Source organism: Carcharodon carcharias, chromosome 5 (assembly GCF_017639515.1).
Source record: "Carcharodon carcharias isolate sCarCar2 chromosome 5, sCarCar2.pri, whole genome shotgun sequence".
NCBI classification, from domain to species: domain Eukaryota; kingdom Metazoa; phylum Chordata; class Chondrichthyes; order Lamniformes; family Lamnidae; genus Carcharodon; species Carcharodon carcharias.
This window is the reverse complement of record NC_054471.1, coordinates 76,551,373-76,570,124: the sequence shown is the minus strand read 5'-3', so window position 1 is coordinate 76,570,124 and position 18,752 is coordinate 76,551,373. Positions and strand designations below refer to the sequence as shown.

The window sequence follows — 18,752 nt, the reverse complement described above, 5'->3', positions numbered from 1 at the left end:
TTTATCTCTGGAGAAGAGTCATACAGACTTGAAACAGTAACTCTGTCTTTCTCTCCACAGATGCTGTCAGATCAGACCTGCTGAGTTTTTGCAGCATTTTTTTGGTTTTGCTTACCACGGTATTTCTTTCTTAAAGAAATCAAAGTGGATGGTCATGCAGCATCTTTCCTTTCAAATCCACGTTGAAAGCTGTTACTTGAGTTGAAGACTAACTATACAATAAGCATTTAGCACCTGATCATGGATTTCATTATTGCATATGGAATAGAAGTAACAATAATGTTGGGCTTAATTTTCAGCCCCTCACACCTCCCGAAGTAAGCAAAGGAGGACAATGGGGAGCAAAAGTTATGAGACCAGCCAGCGTACCGGTTTCCTGACGCTCTTCCCGATGTTCATTTTGGCGGATCTGCCTTTGAAACAAGGAAGGCCCTCATGAGGCAGGCAGCGAACTGGGGTTGTTGAGAGCCTTGTTAACCAGGGATTAGGTTTCTGGCTTGGAGGAAAGGTGCCCAGCGGCAGGACACAGTTCCAGTATTCAGACTTGCGCACAAAAAATAATGCTGATACTCCTGTAGCAGAACTGAGGGAGTACTGCACTGTTGAAAATGCTATCTTTAAGATGAAATGTTAAGCCAAGGCCCCATCTGCCCTCTCAGGTGAATGTGAAAGTTCTATTGGCACTATCTGGAAGAAAAACAAGAGAGTTATCCCTGGTGTCCTGGCCAATACTTATCCCTCAATCAACATCACAAAAACTGGTTACTTGGTCTTTTTCTCCTTGCTTTTTGTGGGAGCTTGTCATGCAAAAAATGACTGCCATGTTTCCCACATTACAACAGTGACTACACTTCAAGAAGCATTTCATTTGTTGTAAAGTGCTTTGAGGCATCCAGTGATCATGAAAAGTGTTTATATAAATGTGATTCTTTTTTTGTTTAATCCCTCATGGCCCTGCCTTATGCCTGTAATCTCCTCCAACCCCACAACACTCCACAATCTCTGCACTCCTGCAGTTCTAGTCTCTTGTGGGTCCCTGGCTTCCTTTGTCATACCTTTGGCAACTACATCTTCAGACTCCTAGACTTTTAAGCTCTTGAATTCCCTTCCTAAACTTTTCTGCCTTTCTACCTCTCTTCTTTCAAAGGGGGCTTTAAACTAAATAGTTGTTGAGGGGAGGGTTCAGGTGAAGGGAGATTTGGAACATTAAAGAGAAAGAACAAGGCAATAGTACAGAGAACCAAAGTGTGACAGGAAGGGGCAGAACGTACAAACTTAAGAGTGCACCAGCAAATAAGATCAGAATAGGCAAAAATGGTAAAAAGACAGAATTAAAGGCCATTTATCTGAATGCTCATAGCACAAATAGAAAGAAATTAATATGATATGATAGCTATTAAAGAGACATGGTTGCAAGGTGACCAGGACTGGTACCTGAATATTCAAGAGTATTTGACGTTTCAGAAGGACTGGAAGAAAGGAAAAGGAGGTGGGGTAACTCTGTTAATAAAGGATGAAATCTGTAGAATAGTGAAAAATGATGTTGGATCAGAAAATCAAGATGCTTTGGTGGACATAAAAAACAACAAAGGAAAGAAGTCGCTGGTGAGAGTAATTTATAGGCCCCCTAACAATAACTAAACAGTGGTACACAGTGCTTCAAGAAATAATGGGGGCTTGAAAGAAAGATGGTGTAATAACTGTGGGTGATTGAACCAAATCAAATTGGTGAACAAAACATGGAGGAAGAGTTCATGGAGTGTATTCGGGAAAGTTTCTTAGAACAATATGTTTGGGAACCAACCAGGAAACAGGATATCTTGGACTTGTTTATGTGTGATGAGGCAGGATTAATTAAGACCTCATAGGTAAGGATACTCTAGGCAAAAGTGACCATAACATTATGGAATTTCTCACTTATTTTGAGACTGATAAATGTAAATTACTTAGGGGTCTTAAACCTAAGTGAAGGCAATTTCGAGAGTAGACAACTCTGTAGACAGAGTTGGCTAAAATGGATGGGGTAAATAGGTTAAAAGAAGCAGTGGCAGACATTTAAGGCGATATCTCGTAACTCTCAACAAAGATATATGCCAATGAGGAAGAAAGACTCTACCTGAAGGATGCACCATCCGTGGCTAACTAAGAAACTTAAGGGCGGTAACAAATTGGAAGAAAAGGTGTACAATGCTGTGAATATTAATGGTAGGCCAAAAGAATGGGAAAGTTGTAGAAACCAACAAAGGATGACTAAGGGAATAATAAAGACAGAGAAATTGGAGTATGAGAGAAAACGAGCAATAAATACAAAGACAGTAAAAGCTTCTACGAGTATATAAAAAGGAAAAGAGTAGCTAAAGTGAGGATTGGTCCCTTAGAGGGTGAGACTGGGGAATTAATAATTGGAAAAAAGGAAATGGCAAAAGCTTTGAACAAGTATTTTGTATCTGTCTTCACAATAGAAGGAACGAAAAGCATTCCAAGAATAGTAGAAAATCAAGAAGCAAAAAGGAGGGAGGAAATTAAAACAATTATAATCACTGCCGCCTCCAACCCGGATGTCTGAAAGGACCATTTCATTTGAACACAAGGAATAGTCAATGCCTGTGCAATAAAGTGCAGAGCCACGCATGTCCAGCATTACATACTGGCATATCCTGCACCAATAAAATAAAAAAGTGGAGCATACTCAGGCCATGACAACAAAAACAGAAGTTATCTCGTGTGGACAATTACAGACTATTTACATCAACTTCTCTGGTCTTAATTCCCAAACCAGTATACATTAATTAAACATAAATGAGCAGAAGCTCACCCATGACCTGTCTCTCCTGCGCTAAGTCTTGGTACTCCCCTGTCGCTGGCACCAGCATTGGAGACAGCCTGCTCACTCTTCTGTCCTGTTGGCCTTGGTGACCTTGGCAATCATCTTCTGGTCAGTGGAGCCTGTGCTGGCCCCGCCTGGGAGGGAGCGGCCAGTGCCAATGCTGGCATCATCCCAGTCACCGCAGCATCTTCGGATGCCACGGTCACTGGCAGAGGGGTGGAGGAGCTGCTGCCGTCATCCAGAATGCCCTGAGAGGAGTCTGCACAGGCAGCTCGTGCGCCAATATGATGTCACTGTGGACCTCCCTGCTCACTATTGATGGGCCTAGCTGGGATACTGGGTGCCTCATCCATCTCCCACACGGACACTGACCACCTGAGGTCATTGCCTGTGTGAGGGCTTGCAGATCCGAGCGCAACCCCAGGAGCCCCTGAATCTGTCCCTGGAGCTGCCTCTCCATGAGAGTTGCCATTCCCTCAATAGAGGAGGCAGCGTGCTCGGCCATGACGGTCAACGCAGTGCTTGCACTCCGCATGGACTCCTCCACAACAAAGACCATGACACGCAGACCCTCATGGATCTCCACCAGATCCTCCCACACATCTAACTGGACATCCAGCATCTGCTACCTAATGGACAATTCCAGAGGCTCAACATCAGCCTCCAACTGCCGGCTTTCTGGGCACTCTCTGCCTTCACCTGCACCTCAAGCGAGTGTGAAGTGCCCTCACTGCTGTGCACCGAGATACTAGCCACTGGTCTAATGCCCATTGAGGTGCTGGTATCTGTGCTGGTGCCTGCTTCAGAGAGCAGGTGTGACGCAGGTGACAGTGACATCCAGTGGTCCTCTGGCATCAGGGGTAGACCTTCTGTGTCTGCAGATCGGCACACCTAAAAGGGAGAATAAGGACATGTCATTAGTTAAAGTCATCACACTGTCACTGTGCATGCCAGGCACCCCGGGGAGACAATGGAGATCTGTGTCATGGTGCCATCGTCTTTCAATGATCAATGGAGACTCCAGGTTCGAAGCTCACATTAATGAAGAGACTACACTAGAATGGTTGCACAATCTGAAAGTCTCACCTCTGTGCACTGCACTCTTACCTTCGTCTGACACCCCTGCCCCTCCACGCCCGATTGCATTGGGAGTGTGCCGGCTCTTGAGCTCCAGGGCATCTTGCTCGAGCAGGCAGAGCATCAGCAGGTCGGGCTGGCCAATGCCTGCACGTGCCCTCTGTGCCTGGTTATGGCTTGTCCTCTCCTGAAAGGACAGATGAGCATTGATTAATCCCCTCTCTTCCTGCAGCACCATTGCAGCCTGGCCAACCCCAGCTGAGGAACACCTTGTAGGGGACATCCGAGTTGTGGCCCTCGAGCTGCAAGGCACTCAGTCCAAGCAGCCAGGGCTCACCCCTTGGCCAGCTCCGGCATCATTAACAGTTGGCACTCAGACTCTTAACACCCCTGAGGCCATGGGGGGACGGCCAGACCTTAACACTTCTGCACACTGACCCATTCCTACACGGTACTCATCCTTCCTGAGCGCAGCAGATCATTGAGGCGCTTCTAGTACTGCACCCATGTGCACCGTACCACGTCATGGCTGCTCACCTGGGCTGCCACCTCCTCCCATGCCGCCTTGGTGAGGTACGGTGGCCCCCTCCTTCCATCTCTGGGGTTGAGGGTGTCCCTCCAGACAGCCACCACCTCCAGCAGGACTGCGAGGTACTCATCCGAAAAGCAGGGAGCCGAGAGCCCACCCAACCTGCCCTCTGATCTGGCGCTTGCTGCCACACTGGAGTGCATCTTCAGAATGGCAGGCAGATGTCCTACCCTGGCAGCCTCTCTAGGGCTGCTTGGGCCCTTCTTTATACAGCTGCCGGGTCACCATCGGACCCAGCGGCAAACAGGCCTCCGCCCCTGCTCAGCCCCTCCTGGCCAGTGACAGGCTGTGTTTCACACTCGGTGGACCTTAATTGGCCCGCCAGGGTGAAATTGCAGTCAGGGCCCGATTGCGGGTAGCAGCCGGTTTCACGGCCGCTCTTGGGCCCGCCCGCCGTGCCCGTCCAACGAGGGCAAAATCCTGGCCATAAGGTGCTGAGGGAACTTGACAGGGCAGATGCTGAGAGGATGTTTCCTGTCGCCAGGGAATCTAGAACTAGGGGATACAGTTTAAACAACAGTTTAAAAAGCTGTTGCCCATTTAAAACAGCGAGGAGGAGGAATTTCTTCTCTCAGAGGGTTGTTCGTGTTTGGAATTCTCTTCCCCAGCGAGCAGTAGAGGCTTGATATATTCAAGGCTGAGTTAGATTTATGAGTCAAGGGTCATGGGGAACAAGCAGGAAAGTGGAGTTAAGGCCATAATCAGATCAGCCGTGATCTTATTGAATGGCAGAGCGGGCTGGAGGGGCCGAAAGGCCTACTCCTGCTCCTATTTCTTTTGATCTTATGTTCTTATTTTTAAGATGCTCCTTAAAATCTGCCTTTTTGTCCTTATATCTGCCTATGTGGCTGTGTGTCAATGAGTTTGTGTGTGCGTAGGGGTGCATACCTACGCACATTCTTTCTTCTTTTTCTATTACTTCAATGATTCCCTCTCGTACGTACTCACTGAACCAAGAAAGTGGCAGTTCCATCCCAATGTCAGGCCACCAATCATTAAGAATCATGCGCCCACATTAATCCGCCCACAGACAAGAGTCCTACCATCAGCATCACTTCTTTAAAAATTCAGACAACCGGGATTAACTTCCCCCCCCCCACCAGCTTTCTTTCTTAATTCTCAGTGTGTGCTCTCACTAGTGTGGGTGGGGGTGGGAGGTGGTAGAATTGGAGTGAGCGTCTTATGGAAGTTCATGAACCCAGTGGCACAAGGAAGCTAAATACCACAGAGAGTTAGTAATAGTTCTGGATGGGAGGCACAGGGGAATGCGAGTGAGCAGGACTAGGTGGGAGTTAGGATGCAGGCAGCAAAATTTCAGACAAGCTTGAGTTTACTGGGAGTGACAATAGGGTTTCATGTTGATAATTTCACCTGCCTAACTTTATTAAACAAATGGACAGGCACATCGTGATGTCCTGGCAATGAGGGAAATGCAATACACAACATACTTCCCGTCAGTTGTACCCTAGCAATGCCAGATTCCAAGCGCATCTGTGTGTTTCTAGTGTCCATCGCTGCTCAGGGCCTTGAGGGTGAATTAAAATTTTAGATGCTGCCTTCCCAAAAGCAATTGGTGATTTGATCTGCTGTTTTGAAACCATTCCAATCTGAAACGGGCCACAATATTCAAAGAAAGTTAAGGCCTTTGGGATGGATTTGCAAGCCCACTCAATACTACAACAAAGTGCCACAATAAAATCTCCCCCCTGCCCTCACCCCCATCCCCAACCCCCACCCCACCACTCAGGTCCCAGCTGCCCATAGTCTCGCCACACCATCATCAGCCCAAGCTTCCAGCAAAAAAAAGCCCTGAGCTAACAACAGCAGTAAAATGTCTAACTATTTTTATACAAGGAGACCCTCTGCTGCAGCAAGGTCTGGTGCATTAGATATTTTGTTAAATAAACGCCTAAACAAACAGATATTCACAGCTACAACAATACAATGGGTTACAATGCTAGCTGAAAAAAAAGGAGACCGAATTGTCCTTCTCTTCAGTAAAACAATCTTTTTTTGGCATCTCGGTGGAAGTGTAGAATTGATTTAATTGAACATGTTGTCGCAATCTGGCGGTGTGTATGTGGGGACCGTTTTTAGAGTTGGTTTGCGATGGTTTATTTTCTGTTTACAGCGTGACTGGGAACATTTTTGGCCCATCAATAACACGCTTAATTTGTCAGATCCTCTCGTTATTCCTGACAATGGATGAAGTGAACTCGGAGACAGAAAGGCTGGTATAACAGTGGAGTGCATGGAAACATCAATCCTCCCCTCACAATTAAAAACTTAGTTTCCCCACTTCACCGAGGTCCGCATCACAATTCTGCCATTCGTACGATCACGGAAATTGCAGCACAGCAGGTTCCCACCACCCCTGTGCCAGCCCTGGCTCCTCAGTTGGAGCTGTTGAATCTGATCCCGTTTCCTTCCTGCCTCGGGGGTTCCTAAACTGTGGGTCGCGACCCCCAGTGGTGATGTGGGACGAGCAAGCTCTGAGACAGCAATGGCAGCTGTGGACCAAAGACTGAGATTTGTCAGCCCAGGGGTTGGCTGCAAGGCCACTTTAAATGTGTGTAGTTTTTTTCCTGATGCTCATTGCCTAATGTAATGAGCTGTGAGGCCCAATAGTTGATAGCAACAAAGCCTGTAAAGTGGTGTCTGCTTTTATCTCTGTACATCAAGACCCCTGATGCTTGATTGACTCACCCTGGTCAACCACTATACCCCCCCCGCCCCCCTCCCAACGAACAACTCTCCCCCTCCTCCACCCTAACGGCCCCCCAGTTTTCACTCTGGGGTCGCACCAAGCGTGAAGTATTAAAATGGGGTCATAGCAGCAAAAAGTTTGGGAAGCAATGATCTACCTATTTGCACTCCTTTTTAAACAGTACTCCAATTCCCTTTTTAAATACTTCACACAGGCCACTCCATGAAACTCAGCAAAGTTGATGGACTGTCTCCAAATGGCTGACACAGGCTGTGAAAAGCTAGCAACTCAAAAAATGAAGGTCTAAAGGATCATATTCCACAAGTCAGGTTGTACTTTTGGGAAATATGTATACAATAGGCTCCTCGTATGATGTTCAGATAGAAGTAGCTACAATGGGAGTGCAGTGGGGTGTTGACTGCTTTTTGCACTGCACTGCAGTTGTACATAGCATTCCATCAGTTATACAGTAGGGGGAAAAATTGAAGGGCATAAAAACGTGATATTTGCAGCACTGGGGAAGCGTGGTCCAGCTGACTTTCTGGCATCATGGCAGGTGTTGGTTGAGAATGGAATGGAGGGATGCAGATGCAGATGTGCTGACAGAGAGGTTCTGATCTCTGATCTTTCCCTCCCTCTCACTTTCCTTGCTTCAATCCCTCCTACTCCAACTCCTCCCACTCTCGATTTTTGGGGTGTGGCCGCTGTTCCAGCCCTTCCCAGTTTGCTGGGGACCATCACCAGGATTTGGAGGCTGCGGCTTTATACAGCTGGCTATCCTGCCTGCCAGCAAGCCAGACTGTCAACTTGCCCAGCTACAAGGTGGGAAAGGACATAAATAAATAAGAATGAGGCCTTGCCGTTCCTGGGATTTCCAGCTTCCCCCTACCCACCAGCCCATAAATCATCAGACAAGTGGACTTATTGAGAGATGTGAAAGAGGCATGGTGTAGTGAGGGTAGGAGGGTGTGGTAGTTGTAAAGTGAGGTATGTGTAATACGAAATGAAGGAGGAACTCTGACAGGAGTTGATGGTGGTGTGAGAAGGGAATGGTGTTGGTGTGCGGTGTGACCGGAGACAAGTGTCCTTGGCCTGATGTGTTGCAGTGTGCCCTTGTGATTGTGAACTGAAGAATTTGGTGGGGAGTGGAGGTATTCATTGAAGTGCTGAGGAAGGGGATGAAAGGAGTGGTGGGAGGTGGTTCTGAGGGAGGGGTGGAGAATTGAAGAGCTGTACTCACCCTTGCTGCTCTGGTGAGGTCATTGAATCTATGCCTCCAGTAAGCCCAGGTCCTGAGGGTGATGGCGATAGCACTGAATTTTTCAGCAACCAGGAAAGCATCTGAAAAGCATGGATGAGTGCGACAGCTCTCAGAAAGTTCTCTTCAGACATAAATATGGCTGGCAAATGCGCCTTAAGGCCTTGTAATCTAGCTAGAAATGACGGTTAACATGAGGGTGAGATGCCAGATTGATGCCACAAGTGGATGGGCAGTTTGTCAATCAAATTAAAAAGGAGCGCAGGTAATAAAATTGTCAGGGCTTCAGCTGAGAAATGTCATTAGGACATGCCATCTGCCCCCTACCCCCACCTCCAACCACCTTAATCACGCTTGCCATCCTGAGTTAAAAGCAGGCCTTCTGCATGTTATATTCTGGTGTTGTACTCAAGGAGTTTAGAACTACACCCACAAGATTCCAATTAAAAGAAGTAACAGCTTGAAGTCAATCAGAACAAGTTTAATAAACAGTCATTCACAGTCAACGTGTTTATCTTTACAATCAAACTGATACTATGCATCATAAGGCACCTTAATTCCCAGTGAGATTGTGATGGGACAGCATTCAGCCATAAGATTGTAAGAAATAGAAGCAGGAGTAGGCTATTCAACTCTTCGAGCCTGCCCCGCGATTCAATAAGATCATGGCTGATCTTTGACGTAAACTCCAGTTTCTTGCCCGATTGCCATATCCCTTGATCCCTCTCGAGTACAAATATCTATCGATCTCATACTTGAATACACTCAACAACCGAGCATCCACAATCCCCTGGGCTAAAGAATTCCAGCAATTCACAATCCTCTGAGTGAAGAAATTTCTCTTTGTCTCAGTCAGAAATGGCTGACCCTTTCTCCTGAGATTATGATGCCCAGTATCAGCCTCTCCAGCAAAGAGGAAGCAACCTCTCAGTGTCCACCTTGTCAAGCCCTCTCAGAATCTTATATGCTTCAATGAGATCACCTCTCATTCCTCTAAACTCCAAAGTTTTCATTCTTCATAGGACGATTAACTCATCCCAAGGATCAGCCAAGTGTACCTTTGTTGCACCTCTACAAAGACTCTTTATGTCCTCCTCACAGTTTGCATTCGCATCTTGCTTTGTTTTGTCAGCTAACATGGATACCTTACTCTCAGTCCTTCATGTATGTCATTAATACATATTTTAAATACTTAAAACTCAAGTACTGATTATTATGGTACTCCACAAGTAACACACTGCCAACCTGAAAATGCATTTCCTCCTGCTCTTGTAAGATTTTAGATTTGGGACCGCAGATACCTAAATAGGCAGTTGACTAGTCATAAGTAATTTTAAGATGGTTTATTAAGTATATTAAGAAACAACAATGTGGATATGATATATTAACTAATTAGGCAGGAAAAAAGTATATGACCCGTAACAGCTTGTGATAACAGCATTCCACTCTTTAGTCACAGTGTTAGGAAACCCTTCCCTCGATCTTTTGATCTTCTTCTTCCTCCTCTGGTCCATCTTCCATCTGAAAAAGGCAGCTGCCCAAGAGCAATGCCACTTCACCAGCTCTTCAGCAGCCCCTCAGCAGTATGACGCCAATTTATATATCCTTTTTGGTGGGTTGGTAGCTTACCCAGTGTCAAACGTCTATCTAACTATTCTGACCAATGGAGACAGAACAGGTACTCAAAACATCAGAGTGGTAACTACCCCCACTGTGCATCACCCCGCTCAAAGTCAGCTTTTTAGTTTACATATCTTGGTCCATTCTAAACACTAGGGAAATAAGGTGGTACACAGGATGCCACCTAACAACTCAGGAATTTGAAAAAGGCAGCCTGAACTAAGTAACCTTGCTGTTTCTGAAGACTGCTCAGAGGTGAGTGTGTTTGAAAAGAGAAGCATTCAATGCTTCTTAGAAAATCCTATAAAATGCAGAAGATGGATACCCACTTATTAAAGACCCCAATTTCTTAAATTCTCTATTGCCTGTATGTTAACCAATCCTCTATTTACACTGATATATTACCTCCAGCTCTATGAGCCCTTATCTTGTGCATCAGCGATTCATGTGGTACCTTATCGAGTGTCTTTTGAAAATCTAAACATCCTACATTCACGGGTTCATCTTTATCTATCCTGCTAGCTACATGCTCAAAAAACTCTAACAGATTTCTCAGACAAGATTTCCGTTTCACAAAACCTTGTTGACTCTGCCTAATGATTTTCTAAGTGTTCTATTACCATTTTCTTAATAATAGATTCCAACACTTTCCGAATGACTAACACAGGCTAACTGGCCGTTAGTTCCCCAATTTATCTCTCCTTTCACAAATAACCATGTTACATATCTTCCAATTCAGTAGGGGAATTCCTGAATTTAGGAACTTTTGGAAGGTTACGAGCAATGCATCAATTATCTCTACAGTCACCATTTTTGGAACCCTGGGTTGTAGGCTATCATGTTCAGGATATTTGTACACTTTCAGTTCCATCAATTTCTCCAGCACTTTCTCCCTGCTGGTAGTAATTACTTTATGCTTTTCACTCTTATTACACTCCTGGTTCCCTATATTTCTGCTGGGGTTTTTTGTGTCTTCTATTGTAAAGACAGACACTAAATATTTATTTCAAGTCTCTGCATTTCCTTATTCCCCATTATAATTTCTCTTGTCTCAGCCTCTAAAGGACCCACATTTACTTTAGCTACTCTCCTCATTTTTACATACTTATAGAATCTCTTACAATCTGGGAAATGGGCCCTTTCTATCCAGTGTATCTGAGATGCCTCATAATTTCAAGCACTTCTATTAGGTCCTCCCTCAGCTCCCCTGTTCCAAAGAAAACAACCCCAGAGTGTCCAATCTTCCTTCATAACTAACATTGTCCAGTAAATATCCTCTGTACCTTTTGAAGTGTAGTCAAATCGTTCCCATTGTATGGTGACCAGAGGTGATCACAGTACTCCAGCTGTGTTCTAAGCAGTGTTTTATACAGTTTCAGCATAACCTCCCTGTTATTAAATTCTATACCTTGACTAATAAAGACAAATTATCCTGCAGGCCTCCTTAATCATCTTCACTTACCCTGCTACCTTTGGATTATGAGGACATGCACTCCAAGGCCCCTCTGTTCCTCTACACTTCTCAATATCCTATCATTGTTAGTTTTCCCCTTGCCTTGTGAGCCTTCCCCAAATACACTATGTCACACTTGTCTGGAGTGAAATAAATTTTCCCCTGTTCCCCTCACTTTTCTAGTCCATTACTATCTTCCTGCAGTCTGCAGCTTTCTACATCATTATCAACCACAAGGTTTGTAACCTCTGCAAACTTCTTAATCATACCACCTACATCCAAGTCTAAATCATTGACAAATACCACAAAAGGCTGGGAATTCTGTACCAAGCCCTGTGGAACCTGACTGGAAACAGATTTCCAGTCACAAAAAAAAACCATCAACCATTATCCTTTGCTTCCTGCCTCTGAACAAGTTTTGGATCCAATTTGCCACTTTGCCTTGGATCCCATTAGCTTTCACTTTCATGACCAGTCTCCCATGTACGATTTATCAGAAGCCTTGTTAAAATATATATATCAAATGCACACTCCTCGTCGGACCTCCTTGTTACCTCTTCAAAAATTCTATCATGTTAATCAGAGGCAAACTATCTTTGATTTTTCCATGTCTAAATAAAGATTTAGCTTGTCCCTCAGATTTCTTTCCAATAACTTTCCCACCACCTGAGATTACGCTAACTAGCCTATTTCTTCGTCCCTGGTTAAACAATGATACAATGTAAGCTGCCCTGCAGCCCTCCCTGTAGCCAGAGAGGATTGGAAAATGGTGGTCAGAGCCTCAGCTACATTTTCTCATGCTTCCTTTTATTGGTCTAGAATACATTTCATCTGGGCCTGGGGCTTTATCCACATTCAAAGATGCTAAACCTTTAATTACTTTCTCTCTCACTTCATTAAATGCATCAAGTATTTCATATTCCCCCTTCTGAATTGTAATGTCTGAATCATTCTTCTCTTGTGAAAACAGATGTGGATTATTCATCAGGACTATAATACCGTACAAATGTTGTCCCTAATAGGCCCTTCTCTTTCTTTAGTCACCCTCTTGAAAGATGTTCAAAGAATCTTTGTTTTTCCTTGATTTTACTTGCCAATATTTTTTCCACCCTCTCTCTACACTTCTTATTCTTCTCTGTGCTTCTGTCATCAGATTCTCTTTTTCTCTTTATTCTCTCATTCAAGCCTCTTGACATCCAGAGGGTCTGGATTTTTAGTCACATTCTTTTTCTTTAAGGAAGCGCACCTGCTCTGATCCCTCACTGTCTCTTGCCTTCCATTGATCTGGCTCTGATTTACCTTCAAGATATTCCACTTCAGTTTGACTAAATCATAACTCAGCTTGATAAAGTTAGCTTTCCCACAATTGAAAATTTTTATCCCCGGTATTCCTTTTGCCATTTCCATAACTGCCCTAAATCTAACTAAATTATGATCACTTTCACCAAAGTGCCTACCAACTGATACCCCTTCTACCTTCCCAGCTCCATTCCCTAAAAGTAGGTTGTTTCTCATATTTTAATATCTAATAAACTCATTCGTTCTTTAACTTAAGAAAGCCTGGTTAAATTGGCTCCTTCTAAAACATAAATATATTTGGACTGGGAAAAGGTATCCTCGAGGGAAGGGATCCCTTTTAAATTAACCATTTTGCTGCTAACCGAGGGGGTTGAATAAAAAAAGGGACCCAGTTCATTCCTCCTCACCCGGGAGCATAACAATTTGGAGTATCTAGTCATAACAAATTGGGGGAACCACACCCGGAGACCGGTAACAAATTGAGGGCTATTCCAGGATTGTAACAAATTGGGAGACTTCGCCCGGAGACTGGTCATAACGCATCTATCTTCAATTGACATAAAATCTCATCTGGTTCACTAATGTCCTGGCCTACATGTGACTCCAGACCCACAGCAATGTGGTTGACTCTTAACTGCGCTCTGCATTGGCCTAGCAAGGCACTCAGTTCAAGGGTAATTAGTAATCGGCAACAATGCTGGCCTTGCTGGAGATGTCCACACCTCATGAGAAAATAAGTTTTAAAAATAGAATTCCGAGTATCACTGGTAACCCTTACAAGTTATCCAATGCTCAGTGAGTGAATGTGCTGCGAGATGTGGCAATGTGCTTTCTAAAGCTGGAAGATCCTTATTTTCGTCCCTGGTCTGTGTTGATTGAACTGGTCTCTGCCAGTACAGATGGTACAGTGGACCCCAGTGGCCCTGGGGTAAGTAGGGGGTTGGAGGATGAAACCAGTCAGAGATTCCACCAGCTAATTGCTGCCCACCTGATTTCTGTTGTGAAGTTTATTAGGCAAAAGGCCAGAGATTGGCTTCAACTGTGTTGCTTTCTATGGTTGGCCAAAGCTTGCCAACAGTTATGAGGACGTTCATGTGAAGAATGAACACTTAAGTGAAGCCCCACAGAAGAACCAAAGCATATGGAAAGGTAGTCTTGCCTGTGAATCAATCAATTGGGACTGGAGATGGGCAATGAAAAATTGGAAACAAACAGCAGTAAAATGATATACACCAATCAGAACTTGTCCCCCTAACAGCACTGTGAGCGTACCTTCACCATATGGAGTGGTTCAAGAAGGTGACTTCTCGAGGGCATTTAAGGATGGGCAATAAGTGCTGGCTTTGCCAGAATTGCTCACATCCCACGAACAAGGAAATAAAGAAAAACTAGAGTGAATGTAACTAGTTTTGTAGATGATGTAAGCTGCTGCTCAAATCTCTTTGAGGTTTGAAGTAAAGATCTGTCCCCTGTGTGAAAACAGACATTTTAACCAAACTGTTTCTCTTTCCATAGTTCAATTTTGTGGGGAAATTGCTCGGACCACGAGGTAACTCGCTAAAGAGGTTACAAGAAGAAACAGGCGCAAAAATGTCGATCTTGGGCAAAGGATCAATGAGGGACAAAGCCAAGGTAAGAACATAAGGGATGGTAATTCATAATGATGAATATTGTGAATGTTTCTTCCATTTTCCAAAATACACTCATTTTCCAAACATGTTAAGGTTTTCTGAGGTAGAATTAGGAGCATGTAGGAAAAGTTATTGTATTACCTGGGTTCCATATCTTAATAATTTTATTATGGTACCCTCACCATTCTAAAGGAGTAATTAAAATCTCAGAAAACAACTTGGATACGAAAATGTGTCTATAAGCATTTGTTTAAAGCTGTAGAAAGAGATTTTCTAAAGTATCTCAAGTTTACAAAAAAGAAAATCAACCTTCAGTTCTGTTAATAATTGAAATTCACCAATTTAATTCATCGCGATTATGTATCCGATGAAATACAGCACTAAAAATTGGATCCTGGATTAATCTTTAAGTAGGTATTTCAGAGAATAAGGAGTGATTCAAATTCCAGCGTTCCCAATGGGAATTGCTGTTGGCACACACTGTAGCTCAGGAAATCATGTGCTGCGTATCTGTGATCTCCCAAGCTAAGCTCCTTCTGAATGCTGCTTCCTGCTGGGAGCTCTGAATCACAGGGACATTCTCGTCTTAATTGTCCATGGTTTTTGTTTCGTGCTGCGCTAATATTGCTGAGCAATTCTGAGAAACAAAAATAAAATGTTGTGGACTTTCACAAATTTGTGACATTTGTGTAAGTTAGAATTTCATACAGAGTGATGTCCACCAGCAATTAAATACAAGGAAGTAAGGCATCTATAAAGAGCATAAGCTCCACTCTAATGGTTTGGCATGTCGTGAGGAAAGAGGTGGTGTGGTCAAACTGGATTGCTCTTCGAAAGAGCCAATGCAGATGCTGTCGGCTGAATAACCTCCTCCTGTGCTGTACTATTCTTTGATTCTATGGGCTGGATTTTAACAAAAGCCAAAGTGGTGAATCCAGTAGAGCATGGAGAGGATGGGTATCAGGTTCCCCTGCAGGCTGCAAAGTCCAGATGAGCACACAGACACTAAAGCATCCCATAGTGTGGTGGCAGGTAGAGGGTGTTGGAGGACTGGAGGAGGGGTGGGGGAGGGGGAGGGGAGGGGTGGTGTGGGGGAAGCTGGAGGCTGAAGGAGGAAGAGGTTGGGGATCTAAGTATAAAGTCAAAAGGGCTGGGGGTGGTGTGGAGAGTGGGTGGAGATCAAAGGAGTTGATGGAGTGTTGTTTGATCAGGGAGGATGTCTATCAAGGCACATTGGATCCACTTAACTACTGGATCCAACAGTCCTTGTCCGGGCTTTGCTGCTGCGCTCACAGTTAAATTTAAATCAGTGCACACAAATGAAACTCGCAGCCCTCATGCTGTTAGTTAAAGTGCCAAGCCACCTCCTTGGAGTGGGGTGCTCACCCACACCACCGCTCCCAACCCCGCCTGCCCCCAGTGAAACCAGAAATGGGTGGGTTCAGGTCAGGATTTGTATTTTAACACTTTAACCCCTCAATCACCTGACCCCAGCCCATCCATTCTTTGGGGTTAAGACTACCCCCCATGATCTTAAAGACAACACAAACTTTTGGAGGCTATTTGTTGAATTTTGGAGAAAAAATTGACTCACTTAAAAGAGCTATATCATTAACCATTGAGCTTACAAGGCACACAATCAAATTAAACAGGAAAAGAGGCAATAAAGATTCATTGAATGGGTCAGGAACAGATCATATGTTTGCATGTCTGCTCCATTTTGTGGTTTGTGGGTTTAGAATGGTTCTACATTTAAACAAAAAAAAATCAGATGAAGTAATTATTATTTGATGTGGTGTTACCTGAGTGAAATATTGCAAAGCACGTAAAGAGGAAAAGGCCTAACAGCATCACATTTTGTGCAAAATAGTTGTCATTTTAATGGTCCAGGGCTGGAGCCTCATGTGCCTCTGTTACTTCGATGTTCTTTCTCCTCATCCATCAGCTGGAAAGGTTTGCGCTCTGTCAGGGCAGAATCGCACCAGAAATCAGCAAAGTCTGATATCGGGCAGGGAAATGGGCACGTGACCTGGCGACGCCAATGGCGGCTTTTTCTACCGTATCGTTCACCATTTTGTTTTAAAAATTGAGAGGCACAGGTTTTACGTTGGGTCGCAGGTGGGGCAGCCTCTGAATTTCCTGCCCCACCTTCACCTCAGGCCTTCAGCCAACCGGGCGCCATGTTTAAAGGGTGCCCCTGCACAGAGCTAGCTCTCTTCAAGGGATAGGAAGCTGCTGGGAACTGATGGCTGCCAAAGGGAGGAAACATGCTGCCCCCAAATTTAGCGATGTCTCCCTTAAGCACCTACTGGATGCATTGGAGCCCCACAGCAATGTCCTCTATCCCTGCTCTGGGTGAAGAACCTCAACCAAGGTGACAAATCCAGCATGGCAGAGGTGGTCAGTGCCAATGCCCTCCAAAAGAGGACAGCCAACCAGTGCCACAATAGGATGAATAGTCTCCTCTGTTCCACAGGGTAAGTCACTCTTCTCATCACTCTCAACTCACAATCACAAACCCATCACACATCCACAGGGGCCTTACTCACTGCCAATACAAAGGACATCACCATTCACTCTCACTCACACATCTTTGGCTCTATTGGACCTCTCATCACCCACACATGCTGGGCATCCTTCTCGTCTGGCCTGGCAGGCATCCTGCTTACACTGTCTCCATCTGTATCCATGCAGGGCAAGCTGGCACACAACAAGAGGGCGAGCTCGCACACTGGTGGAGGAATGCCTGAAATCAAGATCCTCATAGACTTTGAAAATAGAGTCATCTAGTTGGCCGACGAGGATCTGGACCGGTCCTGTGCTGACGGTGAGGTCGGCGGTGCTCTACCAAGTGAGGGTCCAGCAGTGCCAGGCTGTGAGTCAGTTCTTCTGCTCTGCAGTCCACTGCCAAGCACTAATTATCACTCCTTGCGTTTGCAGGCACATCTGGGAAACAGCCAAGGGAACCACGAGCCACCTCAACCCCAGCTCCGAAGGTATCTTGGAAGAGGAATCTGCAGACACCAAAATTGAAAACCCATCACAGCGATCACCCACACCCTCCACCAACACAGAGACAGACACCTTGGTGGGACCTAGTTCTAGAGTAGCCCTGGGGTAACAATCTGGTGAGCACATCGCACTGTCTGGTCCACAGCAGGCAGCGGCAGTGACTTCCCAGGTCCCTGGAACTCGGAGGACCACTGGAGGCCAGAAATCTGTTGAGTCCGAGTCAGATGACATGTCACAGTTGCTGGAGCTGCAAAGGCAAGCTCGGGAACATCAGGAAGGGATGTTCGATGCACTCCTCAGATTGCAAGACATGATGGAGGAGTCTGTCTGCCTGCAGGCTGAGGTGATAGTGCAGGCATGCCATCGCACCGAGGTCAACACTGGTAGGATGCCGGCCGCCATGGAGACCATCTTCCAGGACATTGGCCCTGCACTGCTGCAGAAGCTGCACTGCATCGATGCCAACATGAGAGGGGGCAGGCATCTCAAGCTCATTCCAGCTGCCCCTTCCTCTCAAGGAGTCAGCCAGGGGCCCTCGGGCACCCATAGGGAGGAGGATCAGCAGGTGCATGCCCAAGGGCCATCCATCCAGGTGACTCCGGGAGTGTCTGGCCCATCCGACTCCCCTCTTCCTGTGATCTCAGCAGCTCCAGCTCCGCAGGCTGAGGAGGGTGGCACTGCCACACAGCAGGACACCGAAAGCAGGCCAGGGTCTTCCAGTTTTCAGCCCTCCAGGTGACATCTGCCAAGGTCATCACAGACAGGGCGTAGCAGTCAGCAGGCTGCCTCCACCTCCACTGTGGGTGTCTGGGGTGCACCAAGACCTAGTGGCAGGGTTAGGAAGGTAAAGAAGATGTAACTCTTTCGAGTACAAACCCATTTCCACCTATTTCAGATGAAGTTACATTGTTTCATAGTTTGCCATTGTGAGATTTGAACTCTTGATCTTGGGGTTACAAGCCCAGTACCATAACCACTTGGCTATTTAGGCTAAGCTATAAAGAAGATGTAACTCTTTCGAGTACAAACTTGTTTCCATCTGTTTTTCAGATGAAGTTACATTGTTTCATAGTTTACCAGTGTGAGATTTGAACTCTTGATCTTGGGGTTACAAGCCCAGTACCATAACCACTTGGCTATTTAGGCTAAGCTATAAAGAAGATGTAGTTGCATAATGTGGGCACTGGTGTTAATCACTTGTACAGAATGTTGACCATTGTAAATGCACTCCCAAGGGCGTCTCCTTGTCTATGGCTCCTTATTATGTTGAGCAGTTTTT

The 18,752-nt window shown here is 45.3% G+C and overlaps 1 protein-coding gene across 1 annotated transcript in view; it reads left to right on the top strand.

Moving 5' to 3' along the window:
* khdrbs2 (KH domain containing, RNA binding, signal transduction associated 2) overlaps nt 1–18,752 on the top strand; it is a 718,527-nt gene that overhangs the window by 256,538 nt on the left and 443,237 nt on the right. Inside the window, exon 3 of the mRNA XM_041187172.1 lies at nt 14,346–14,462. Coding sequence (XP_041043106.1) covers nt 14,346–14,462 — 117 coding nt within the window. The remainder of the gene's footprint in view (nt 1–14,345; nt 14,463–18,752) is intronic.